The sequence below is a fragment of the Mangifera indica genome, chromosome 11, assembly GCF_011075055.1.
Source record: "Mangifera indica cultivar Alphonso chromosome 11, CATAS_Mindica_2.1, whole genome shotgun sequence".
In the NCBI taxonomy this organism is placed as follows: Eukaryota; Viridiplantae; Streptophyta; class Magnoliopsida; order Sapindales; family Anacardiaceae; genus Mangifera; species Mangifera indica.
In genome coordinates, this window is record NC_058147.1 from 8,692,242 (window position 1) to 8,705,942 (window position 13,701).

At 30.7% G+C, this 13,701-nt stretch overlaps 1 protein-coding gene across 1 annotated transcript; it reads right to left on the reverse strand.

The window, feature by feature from the left end:
- Positions 1 to 794: 794 nt before the first annotated feature.
- LOC123229717 lies at positions 795 to 11,189 on the reverse strand. The gene is made up of 15 exons (XM_044655637.1): positions 11,027 to 11,189; positions 10,763 to 10,914; positions 10,438 to 10,682; positions 10,193 to 10,318; positions 9,236 to 9,824; positions 8,811 to 9,163; positions 8,537 to 8,662; positions 3,981 to 4,024; positions 3,499 to 3,606; positions 3,254 to 3,405; positions 2,921 to 3,165; positions 2,491 to 2,616; positions 1,596 to 2,184; positions 1,176 to 1,534; positions 795 to 1,062 (listed from the first exon to the last, which is right to left on the reverse strand). Exons 1-15 carry the CDS (start codon positions 11,120 to 11,122, stop codon positions 929 to 931), a joined length of 3,444 nt encoding a protein of 1,147 aa, XP_044511572.1. The 5' UTR covers positions 11,123 to 11,189; the 3' UTR covers positions 795 to 928.
- Between the last annotated feature and the right edge of the window lie 2,512 nt (positions 11,190 to 13,701).

Sequence of the window (13,701 nt, forward strand, 5' to 3'; positions counted from 1 at the left end):
AGACAAATCTACTTAATTAGTGAATTATTTAAATATTGATCAAAATATATTCAACTAAAAAATGTTAAAATATGCAGTTAAAACTTTTATGGTGTAATTCTTCTCTCAACAATTTTGTTTTATTATTGGATTTTTCTTTCAACTGATGAGGTGGTGATAATTCCTTTTACTTTTAGCAGACATGATAAATAAATAAAAAACTTTATCCTTACTGAAATAGGATGTGGGGCTTATTTAGAAAATGGGCAGGACTTATTTCACATCAATCAAGAACCAAAAAATAATAATAAAACAAAATAAAATTGACTTCAGCTATAAAAAGAATCATTCATCTCAAACAACATTTATTTTAATAGATTATATATGGAGCATTAGAGTCTTACATTGGATGACCCGAATTCCCTACCAGGGGTTGAGCTTTATAAAACTAATTAAAAAAATAGCTCTTTAATTCTGTCAAGTTGTTTATCACAAAGATTTATATGGTTGACTTTTGGGTTAGCCCTACCATTCGCTGTATGTGAGAATGATGTGTAAGAATAAGACTTTATCAATATGATATTCATTAATTTCATTCTTATTCTCCCGGGGAACGAAATAGAATTATAATGACGATTTAGTCCATAATTCTTAACAAAGGATTGTCCTCTTAACAATTTATGACATTGATCTGATTCCTTTACTAATTAATGTAGAATATATATATGAAGTAGAAGAAGTTGTTTAAATTATATTGAATAGCTTATAAATTTAAACACTGAGAGAGTATTTCATTAATAAAAAAAAAAAGATGGTTCCATCAATACAAATGCAAATTAATTATCAGATAACATTTTTAATGTTTTTATTGAAGTACATTCCATATTACTAAAATTGTAATCAATTAAACAGGAGCTACGACAACTTAATTAATTAAGCACAAGACAAATTAATAACAAGGAGGCATGTAAGCTGGTGGTGGCAGCATGCTCTGGTTCTGGTAACGCCCGTTCTGTACAATGAGAACTGTGTCCATGCCCCATGTTGAATGCCTCTCTAAATGGCAATGCATAAACCACACACCTGCAAAAGAAATTAAAAACCGCAAACATCAGATTGAACCAAAAAATTTTGTTATTGTTTATTTGTTTTCTATAAAAACAAAAGAATCTGACTATCTATGGTTGAGATGTTACCGGGGTTGTCAGCTGAAAACCGAATTGCAGCCCATCCACTTCTTGGGAGGTTAATGGTGTTAACTACAGGTGGGTCAACCAAATTATAAGAGAGTGGATCAGTGACATTGTTGAAATTTCCTGAACCCGTTCCAACCAGATAGAAGCTGAAACCGTGTAAATGCATTGGATGACTTGACGGTGCATTTCCAATATTTGTCCCTTGGAGGACAATTTCCACCACTTCACCATAATTTATCATCCTTGCCTTTGTCCCTTGCGCTGTGAACGCTCCTACATTTGACACATCTCCTGTAAAGTTGAAAAAAAATGGTGGCTCGCTTGGGAAATCGCGGTCGAAAGTTCCGTTTGTCAAATTCCTGCAAGACGAAAGATTTAGAATATATTCAATTAAGTATGGATCCTATAATAAGCTTGTACCTGTAGTATGCTTGTAGTATATCGATTTGAGGAGTGGCGAAACTAATATTATTTAAGCTGGCGGCTTGTCTATCACCAGTGCCGGAATCACACGAGCCGTTGGCACACAACAATAGATTCAAAGAAACGGTTATATAGATTCGCGTGCTGATATTTTTGGGAACATTGATGGGATGCTCGTTACTGGCTAAGCTCTTTATTTGATTAGTAAAGTTTAATGCAGAAGTTATGTCAGTGTTACTTGGAAGGGGTGGGAAGAAAGGAGATGAAGGGGCAGAATAGTTGCCTTCATATTCAACAATTGCTGTGGTGGTGGTGTTGGGAAATAGAATACCACTATCGACGTAAGGCGTCGACGCCATGTAATAGTGGCTGAGATTTTGGTTTGCTGTGAACAAAACATCCATGGTTTGTCCAGGAGTTATCATTATGTAACTTGTATTTATTGGTTTTATGTATGCAGCATCTTGCGCGACAACTGTGAGGTTGTGGTTAGCAATTCCGAAGAATTGTTCTTCGTTCATCACAGCATTCACAATGCGAAGAAGATAAGTTTTGCCAGATTCAACCGGTAAGCGATATGTTGTGTCTGCAATATCAGATTATTTTAACAGTTAGCTAACAAATAGATGCACGGTAAAAAGGACTTTCTATATAACTTGTTAATTAAACTATTTTCACTTTCATTATTGGACGCCGTATGTCATAGGTATGCTTTGAAACATATGGCAGATTAGAGAAAATACGTATGTATTTTTGAAATGTTATATATCTGTATTATTTTGACCTAAAGAAAAGGAAAAATATATCATATTATTTACAAATACATGAATCATATTTTAAAATTGCCTTTAGTCAACAATCTATAGAGTAGTTTTAGAGGTTAATTTTATACCATTAGAGCACTCATATAAGTCCCCTGGTTGACCATTGATTGTGAAAGCGTCTGAATTACTCGGGGTGGAGCCTGTTGCGATGGCATTTTGAATCATAGCCATTACGTCTGCCTTGAACCAGGAACCTGCCAAATGCATTGGCGGTGAAAAATGACAATTTATTCATAAGTTAAGGAACAGAAAAGTTATTAATTAATATTAACTAAAATATATATCACATATATGGATATCAATTAAATTATATATATATATTTTTAAGTATATAAATGGTATACATATGATGAATCACCATGTAATTGAGGGTTATTTGAGTAATTTTGAATTAATGATAAATTAACACTCAATTACACAAAGGTATGTCATATATGTTCCTATTTATATACTCAAAAATATGTATATATAATATTGTTCATACATATATTTATATACCGAGTATGATTGTCTGTTCCTTGTAAGGAGTAGAAAATGGATAAGTAGTTCCGGCAGCTGGTAAAATGATAATGGCACCATGGACCGTGGCTCGAGTCCAGTCACTATGGGCATGCCACCAAAGAGTTCCTTCCTCATCGGACAATATAACCTCATAGGTGAAGTTGGTTCCTGCTGCAATTGGACATTGTGTTATGTTCTCAGGACCATCCGACCATGGATTCCTTGGCTGCTTCACTCCATGCCTACATAAATTGAACGGAAAATTCTTTAGCTTTTTTGGATTTTGATTCATCATTTATTGAGCGTTGAAGAGGGCACTTATAAAATTACCAGTGAATGGTGACCCCATATCTTCCCTGATTGATGACATTAACATACATAGTGTCTCCTCTACGAGCCTGAATTGTTGGACCTGGGAAACTGCCGTTCACAGTCAACATGCTCTTTGTGCTGCATAGCCTTGTAAAATTTGCTTCTTGAAGCTGCAATTAACCACATCAATACAATTCAGCGTTTTAATTATATGTATATCTTATTATTCGTTAACAAACTGAAATTAAGCAATAAGCACTTACAACAAAATCGTAATGATGGACTTGAAGAGCCATGCAAAGGAGAAGTCCATCGAGAAACAAGAGCCCAATGAGCCCTAAAATGAAACCCACATTTTTTGTACCCATTGTTTATCTCTTTCTTTAGTGTTCTCAGGTTGCCTCACTTCTTTCTTTTGTGATGATCTTAAGCTGTGCCTGGTCTCTATTTATACTAAAAGTAAACCGAGTTGTGGAGGATTTAAAACCTATTACCATTACACTAAATGAAACATGCGTGGTCAATTATGCCGTGTTTCAAAATTTTCCATGGTTTTTTTAATCAGTTATCTTCAAAATTCAAACCCACCTCCGGGGTTTCATATTTCGGTAAACTCTTCTCACCGGCTCAATATTATTAATCGAACTTCTTTTGTCTCTTTTACTAGATTCTTTTTGGGGCTTTAGAATGATAATGACAAATTAAATTCGTACCATGTGCTTAATTAAATTAATTTTAAACGTACCAGGTGGTTGCTGACTTCATTAATAATTAAAACCCCAACATTGGCTGAAAAAGGGAAGAGCCGTTAAGTTTTATAATTATCAAAAAAAACAAATTTATTTCGAAATACATGAAAAACGTTTTATAAATTTACATGAATTATCTTTATAAACAAATGTCTAGCCACATCCATTGATTAGTTATGTGAGCAATGTATATTCCATTTCTACTTTTATGAGATAGTAATTTTTTTATTTATGGAATAACACAATGAACAAATTTCCATATAAACAAATTTTTACTATACAAAAATTGAGTGAAAATTGAGCCTCATCATTTAACAATTTGTTAAACTACATTTCATTTCTACTTTTATGAGATAGTAATTTTTTTTATTAACCTTTTAATTTTAAAAATCAAATGCACTTTGGTGTTGTATTCAGAAAGGCGGTGTTAATTATTCGGTGTTTCCAAATTTCAATGGGTTAGAATCCAGATTATCTTCATCCCCTAGGTTGGTCATGACGAATTAATTAAGAAAATTTACAGCCGATGATATAAATACGTATAAGCCCCATTCTTCAGGCGGTGGTCAAAATATTAAAAATTTAAATTTCTTGTTGATGTTATTGTTTTAGTGCTGCTTCCTAACTCATCCTCTGCATATTAATAATAATAAAAAAATAAATAGTTTTTCATGATGCTCTTCCACATATGCATATAAACCTGGAAATATCACTTGTTAGGCAGGCATTTAATTAAAATAAAAGTATATTTAAAGATTGTTTTAATTGTGAATTAATATTAATTACCCTGCAGGTTCTAACAATCGTAACAGCTATAATATTTATGACTGAATCTTGGTTTCAATTGTCAATGCACATTGGATTTGAAAGTGGAAACTTCAACTGGCTGTTTTCTGCAAATGAACAAGCAGGGAGTTGAAATTTCGTTTTAATAGGTCAATGTAGAATTTCATGCGGTAACTTGCCAAATTAAAAGTATAAAATATGACCATGTAATATATAATCTATAAGAAGCCTTAATTTGTTGAAGACAAGATTGAGACTTCCTCATTAATTACAAGGATTCTATGCCTCATTACAAGGTCAAGTTCTTTTTGTTTTCCAGCTTACATATTTTGTAAATTAAATTTTACAAAATTCATCTTCTAAATAAAAAATAAATGCAGTTGACATGAATTTTTATAATGAATAATAATTCTGAAATATAGCTTAAAATTATTTTTTCAACTTTTTTTTTTTGAATAATAACAAAAATCAGTGATTGGTGTTGGCTGTGTGTAAACATTGATACTGACATATAGTTATTTTTATTGACCAGGACCCTTCATCGTCGTAAAACAATTGCCTAAAAATATATTAATAATTTAATTATCCACACACTGACAAGTATATTTGACTTGTATCTGTATTCTATGATGGAGATTAGGCTCTTGGATGTATATCTATTAATTTTTATTCGTTCTTCAACTTGTGGATTGATTTGAGAAATGTCGATTTTAAACGGCACGCTGTTTTGGAAGTTGACGTGTTGTTTCTTGCAGCACAAATTATGATTGAACAAAAGGGCTCGGTCCAATGCATCGAAGCAAAAAAACGAAGGATTCGTTATGAGGTTCCACACATTTAATTTGACTGCCTGCTACTAATCAAATTTTGTACTGTATTAATGATTCGTTACCGACTTTTGGAATTTATGAATTAGGATGGAAAATGTCCACAACATGTACTTGTGAAGAAAATTCAGTTCACCGACATCAATCTATTATAATTAATAAGTTCGAAGAATCAGTCAAACAATTATTTTGATAGTTATATCACACACTCGAACAATATATTAAAGTTAATTTTTAATTTTAATAGTAACAAAATGTTGAATAATATTATTTTTGAGGTGAAAGAAAAAATAAATAATTATATACATAATTTTATTTAAAAATACTTTTGTTATTTTGTGTAAATATTATAATTGGTTTGCAATTAACCATTATTTTGTCTCTATAAATAACAATATTACAATAGCACTCATGCCGGACTAAATTATGCATAATATAATAGAGGTGTAACTATTATTTTATAAAATCTAACAAGAGCAAATAGATATTTTCTCATATCTTGTTTAAAAAATTATCATATTCACCCCACATATCGTGAAAATATATCATAGCTCCAATAGTTTTTCTGCATAATATTTATACTCTTAATTTGTTGTATTATAGCCTTAGTTCAATTCTTTGGGGTGCAACATTAATTTGTAAATTATCAAGGGGCAAAAAGAATTTCGAAAATTTTAAAAACACTTTTGAAGTTTTTTCAATCTAACACCTCCTGAAAATATTTTATGGACACCCATAACATTTTCAAAAGTTATGTTTGCTCAACAAATATATAATCATATGTCTTTGTTACCATTATTTATACTTATACTAATAAATTTTTTTAATAATTTCAAATTGAAATTAAAATTATTATGGTATAAGAAATTATTTAATAAAATTTTAGTGGGAAAAATTATTAAGTTTGAGGGTTTTCTTTTTCTTTTTAGCAATTTCATAAAAGAAATTTAATATTTGTTTTTAATAAATTTAACATTTGGGTAAAAAATAACATTTGTAAACTTAAAAGATAAAATTACTATTTGTCAAACCTTGTATGTAAGGCTGGATTCAAGCCGAGCTGAGCTTGAACTCGTTTGAGCTTGAGCTCGACTCGATTTTTGTTATCAAAACGACATTATTTTAATACATATTAATTAAAACGACATCATTTTCTATAAAAAATTTTAATTAGAAAATCTGACGAGTAATTTGAGCTTGAGCTCGATCTCGACCGAGCTTGGTTAAGGTCAGCTTATTTCAAGCTCGATCAAACTAAATTCGAATTGATTCAATTCAAATCTAACTCTACTTGTATGAAAAATAGTGATTACGCCAATTTATTATTTAAAAATAAAAATAAAACTTTCTCTTCGTCTATCTAAATTGTTTCATCTTGAATTTTTTTAACTTTTTGTATTTCACATCTATTTCAAACTCTCACCGTTCAATCTTATCAATTTCCAACGCGCGCCCCAACTCAGCTTTTCCCCCTACCCAACCTCAACACCGACATGGCCCCTGATTCTTATTATACGTGGCATTCAACCCTTTTGTTTGTAGTCTCATTTTCTCCCATACAATCAAACCAAGATCTTCTTTCTTCGCCCTTTTCTTCGTTTCACACAGGCTGGCCGGGCTCAAATATTCAATAGTTTTATACAGCTCAACATGCAAGTTTGGCCATTCTTGTGACCTTGACATGTCCGCCGACACATTTTACATGAAGAAACACAAAATATATATTTTTAAATACATGTTTTTCTTTTTTTATATTATTATATATTGATAGATATAAATAAATATATCATTTATATAATTGAATATATCCCAAATATAATTTATTCACATTTTATTATAACATCAAAGTTAAGCATTTTTGTCCGTATTCACTAGATGAGTTTATTAGTTTGATCCACTCATGTCTTTACCTTTACAAAAAAATAAGTTTTTAATTTGACGTACTTACACTATTATCTTGATTAAAAGATGAGTTTCAGTTCAACATACTCACATCATCACGTCTATATAAATACAAATTTATTAGTTTGGTATACTCATATCATCATTTTGTCAATGACATTATCACTTCTTGGTTTGTATTATAAACTAAATTCAACAAATTTTTTGTCTACTTGAGTTTAAGAGGTATTAAAAGATATTATAATATATTTCAAATATATATTTTTTTATGTTAAAATATATTTTAAAGATATAATTTTTAGGTTGTCAGATATTTTAAATATATATTTTATTTTTTTATATTATTATATATTAATTATATTAATTTATATTCCTTTATATAATATCTATGATAGATACAAATTTATATATAATTCAGAAGGTTGACTATATCATAAATATAATTTATTTACATTTTATCAATCCAGACATTCATAAGAACTATCAAAACCCGGCTCTTCTTACCTAAACTAGTTGATCTTTAAAACCCAAAACAGGTAACAAACGACTTTTGAAAACTTAATCTTCCGTTTGTAATGGAGCCTTCTGCTCAACACCTCTGCAACATTTAGTTAACGGACGTAACAGACTTTTGAAAAACTTAATACTTGAAACGTTCTTAGTCTTTATTTCACCCAAAAAAAAAAAAAATCTGAATTGATCTGCATAATACGTCCAAATGAAAATTGTTGATATTTTGACCTTCCCCTTGCCACAGTTAGCACTAAGGAGTCATTTTAGGTGAATTAAAGTTAAGAAAATCGCGTATATTACCGCAATTTAAGAGAGGAAAATAATTCATTTACGAAATACAAATTATTTATTTCAAAATAGGATTATATAAGATCTGTCGATAATTATATTCCACTTTATTGAAGCTAAAATTGTTCCCAAAAGACATTAATTCTTGAATTCTTTTGGTACATTGCAAGTCCAATGACTTTATAGACTACTTAAACACAAGCAAATTTATTATAAAAATATGAATAACTAAGAACAAGGCGGCATGTAAGTAGGAGGTGGTAGCATCGACATTTCTGTAGTAGAGCCGTTCCTTACAATAAGAACTGTATCCATTCCCCAGGTTGCATGCCTTTCCAAATGACAATGCATAAACCAGACTCCTGTTGTAAATTAAAATTCATCAACAACAAATGACAAAGAGAGAAGTATTGTCAGCTAAAGTTTATAAGGAAACATGAGAAAAACTTATAGGGATAGTCTCAACTTTTTTATTAAACAACTTGAATTAAGGGCAGAGATATTAATTACCAGGATTATTAGCAAGAAATCGAATTGTAGCCCATCCATTCTTAGGAACATTAATGGTGTTAACTTCGGGTGGATCAACCAAATTATAAGTGAGTGGATGAGTCACATTGTCGAAATTCCCTGAGCCTGTGCCGACGAGATAGAAGCTGAAACCATGTAAATGCAATGGATGACTTGAAGCAGAGCCGAGATTAGTCCCTTGGTACACAATTTCAACAGCTTCACCATAATCAATCATCCTAGCCTTTGTCCCTTGGGCTGTGTAAGCTGATACGTTCGACACATCTCCTGTGAAGTTGAAAAAAAAGGGTGGCACACTTGGGAAATCTCTGTCGAAAACACCATTCAAACTCCTACAAGAAAAATTGTGCTTTTAGAATATCGCAGAATTGACTAACATAATGTAAATAATTTAAAGCTCTTACCCGTAGTATGCTTGCAGTATATCAATTTGAGGAGTATCGAAACTAACATTATTTAAGCTGGCAGCTGTCCTATCACCGGAATCGGTATCACACGAGCTGTTGGGACATAATAATCGGTTTAAAGAAACCGTTATAAAGATTTGTGTGGTGATATTTTTTGGAACATCGATGGGATATTCATTATTTGCTAGGCTTTTTATGCTTCCAGTGAAGTTTTGTGCAGCATCTACGTCATTGTAAGCAGGAAGAGTTGGGAAGAAAGGGGATGAAGGGGCGGAATAATTGCCTTCATATTGAACAATTGCGGTGGCGGTGGAGTTGGGAAATGTGACAACACTATCATGGTAAGGAGAAGAAGCCATGTAGTAGTGGCTGAGATTTTGGTTTGCTGTGAACAAAATATCCATTGTTTGTCCAGGAGTGATCATTATATAAGTGGTGTTTATTGGTTTTATGTATGCTGCATCTTGCGCAACAACTGTGAGGCTGTGGTTGGCGATTCCGAAAAATTGTTCCTCATTCATCACAGCGTTCACAATACGAAGAAGATAAGTTTCATTGTATTCAACTGAGAGGCGATAGGTTGTCTCTGCAATATAAAATTATCGTTATCAGGAAAGATTATATGTAAAGTGAAAATTTAAAAAAAAAAAAGACAAATTTTTAAGTGAAATTTTTAGTTTCACTTCCAAAGTTAGATATCTATGTTGCCCTTCAAACTAATTTTTTCCCACACAAACCTCCTCTCTCCGTTAATTTTAATCAATTAAATATTAATATTCAGTAATAAATTATTAATTTTCCTTTAAGGTTTCATTAAAATAATTTTGGGAATTCGTATAAACTCTTCTTTAATAGAGTTCCACAACCACCTATGTACTTTTAAGGTATTAAAAATTAAATTTTTAATTTCACATTTTAGATTTTAATTTAAGATCATATATATAGCCTTTATACCGTTGGAGCAATCATATAAGTCTCCCGGCTCGCCATTGATGGTGAATCCATCTTCGATACTTGGATTGGCTCCAGTTGCGATTGAATTAGATATAATCGCCATCACGTCTCCCTTGAACCAGGATGCTGCCAATACATTAATATTCAAAGTAAAAAATCCTACATAATATGTAGCAGTTGGCAAATTATTACTAAACAATAGCACTCCGTCAAATTAATTATAATTAGACGTAAAATTTGAATACCAAGTATGATTGTCTGTTCTTTATAAGGCGTAGGAAATGGATAAGTAGTTCCAGCAGCTGGTAAAATAACAATGGCACCATGGACGGTGGCACGAGTCCAGTCACTATGAGCATGCCACCAAAGAGTTCCTTCTTCGTTAGACAATATCACCTCATAGGTGAAGTTGGTTCCTGAAGCAATTGGGCATTGTGTTATGTTCTCAGGTCCATCTGACCATGGATTCCTTGGCTGCTTCACTCCATGCCTGCATAAATTGAAAGGAAATTGTTTAGCTAATTTCTCAGAAACAATTGATTCATCATCTTAAAGGGAGGTAGCTATAACCAGTGAATGGTGACACCATATGTTCCTTGATTGATGACATTAACGAAGATAGTATCCCCTTTACGAGCCTGAATCGTTGGCCCTGGAAAGCTTCCATTTACAGTCAGCATGCTTTTTGTGCTACACATCTTTGTAAAATTCGCTTCTTTTAGCTACAAAAACATGCGCAGAAATAATAAGAAAGATGAAACATCTGTAATTGTTATATATCTTAGGTAAACAAGAAAGATAAAATAACTTTGGTTGCTAAAATAGAACACTTACAACAAAATCATAGTAATGGACTTCGGTTGCTATGCAGAGAAGCAGCCCATCTAGAAATAAGAATCCTAAGATGAAGCCTATCTCCTTTTTACCCATTTTTGTCTGTCTATTTGTGTTCTCAGGTCGCCTTAATTCTTTCTCTTGTGATCTTTTGCTACATCTCTCAGCTATTTATACTACGAGTAAAGTGAATTTCGGGGAGTAAAAAAACAATTTGGAAACCTTTCATAGGTTTAAGGTCATCAAACCTATGAAAGTGAGTCCTTCTAAATTTTATCTGAAAATTAAAATGTTATTCTGCCCTAAAAGTAAATGCAATGGCAATTAATACAATTTTTAAATTTTATTTTTCCAATGTATTTTAGTCATTTTAGCACTCATTGTAAACTGTGATTAATTGTTTTGTCTTTTCCCATGCAACGTTAGACGTTTATTAATAAAAAAAAAACTCGTTAAATCAGGCAAATCAACTACATAACAATTAATCACATTCTTCTAATTAAACAAGCACTACTATACCTAATTAATCATCCTTTAATTATGCAGTGTCACTGCTATACCAAACCTTACTATTATAGATAATATATAAATAAACATGTGCAAAATTTATAATGCACATGTTTAGTATGGTCCTATTTCTCTTTTTTTTTTTATATAATATAAAATTCCGTTAAAAAAAATGGCAAAAATGAAAGATTAGATTCAAATAAAAAGGAGAAAATATTATACGTAAGTAGGGGGATATGGTGAGTCTTACCCCTCAAAAGATTCTTTCTTGTAAGATTAACAATCCAACTAAAACACGTTAAACCAAAATGCATAATTATAAGATATAAATTGAAGTAAAAAATGAAAATAATATGATGGTTAAGTTTAGTATTAAAAATAGTAAAGAAATATTAATAAAATAGCTTATATGATTCAAATTTTCTAATTAATATTAATAAAATTATGTTTATATATTTTTATATATAATTTAAACATATAAATAATATATTATCATATAATTAAATTATTTTAAATTTAAAATAAAATAAAGCTTAATAATATAATAAGAAATTTTTTATATATCTAATTTATATAAAATATATATTATATTATTTAATTAATATTTATTTTATTACACGTAGAAAACAACGATTCATGCAAGCTAGGTTCAATGGATAATTGAAAGAAACTAAAAAAGTTTCAAAGGTCATGGCCGCCTCTTTAGAAAATAAGGGTTACGCGGAGAGATTTCCCAACCGTTCTGAAGTGATGGATCCCTAACTTTAATTAAACTAGCAAGATTAGCGATTTACAAATCGTAGATCTGATGAATACAAAAAAGTGAGAAATTATTTTCAAAATTTAAATATTAATTGAGTACGTAACATTGATGAATATTTGACATATCTATTAACACTGAATAGATATGAGAAGTTATATTATTTAAAATAAATCTAAAATATACAGCACTGAACAGTAAATATATCTATATGAGAAGTTATATTAAACAGATATACATGCCCTATATTAACACTGAATATGTCTTAAATACAGTAGAGGTTATAACAGTCTTCAAATTATTTGATAATTTGAATTCTTGTTGTGACATGCGGAACATGATTTATACAATTGAAGACAATGTCTTCAATAATAAGAACATGGTGGGATTATATTGTCAATTATCTATAATTAGATTGGTTGAAATTGATGAACACAGACCCAACTCCATTGCCGGCCGTATGTTACGGTCTAAATAATCTTAAAATTTTGATAGTGTTTGGTCTTAGATTTCATGGCCCTAATATCATTCCAAATGAAAAAATTGTTAACAATTTAAGTGGGAATTCATGTAAATTACCGCAATTTGAGGCGAAGTTATTCACTTAAACACAAGTCAAATCTTAAATTTATCCAGTATTTTGACGCAAGTTCATTATATATATATATATATTTTTTTTTTCAACCCTTTCTCAGGCCAATTCAGAATTTTCTAGGAATTTCAGATAGATAGATTTTTTTTTTGGGGTATCCAACCCTTTCTAGGAATTTCAAATCTTAAATCTATCAGTTTTATTGCAATGCTATATATAAATTGTTCAGCTTCTAAGCACACTTTAAACTAAATTAACTGATTCATATTTTTTTCTCACTCCTTAATAAGCAATAAAAATAACAACAATATTCATGTCAAAAGAAATTTGTTAGTTTTTAGAGTGAAAATTGGTAAGATCATATGTTAGAATATCTTACATTTATTTAAGAATATCTTTTATATATATATATTTGAGAATATATTATATTTCTTCAGCTAGAATATCATGTATTTATTTAGTTTATATTTTGTATATCTTTGACCTATCTTTGCCGTTCTATTAGGCTTAATTTTAGTTAATTAGCATCCTATTAGGCTTAGTTCTAGTTAGCTTCCATAATTATATTATTGCCTACTTGAGAAGACTACATTTCTTGTTTAATGAGACATTGAAAATTTTATCTAATATGAAATTTTTTTATGGTACCAGAGTCATGGATTCACCACTGGTAATGAACCATGTGATAGACCCACATATGCCTTACACCCATTAGATCATCTCGACCTTATTTTTGTTCCAACTTAGTTCACAAGTGAAAACCTTTCCTCATGGAGAAATTTAATGAGACGACATTGTTTGCAAAGGGAAACTGAG

Coding starts and splice junctions, on each gene's coding strand:
- LOC123229717 (XM_044655637.1), bottom strand. CDS start 11,122: ATGGGTAAAAAGGAGATAGGCTTCATCTTAGGATTCTTATTTCTAGAT. Junction 2,617..2,920: donor GGAACAGACAATCATACTCG/GTATATAAATAT, acceptor TGCATTTGGCAG/GTTCCTGGTTCAAGGCAGAC. Junction 1,535..1,595: donor ATACTACAAGCATACTACAG/GTACAAGCTTAT, acceptor TTCGTCTTGCAG/GAATTTGACAAACGGAACTT.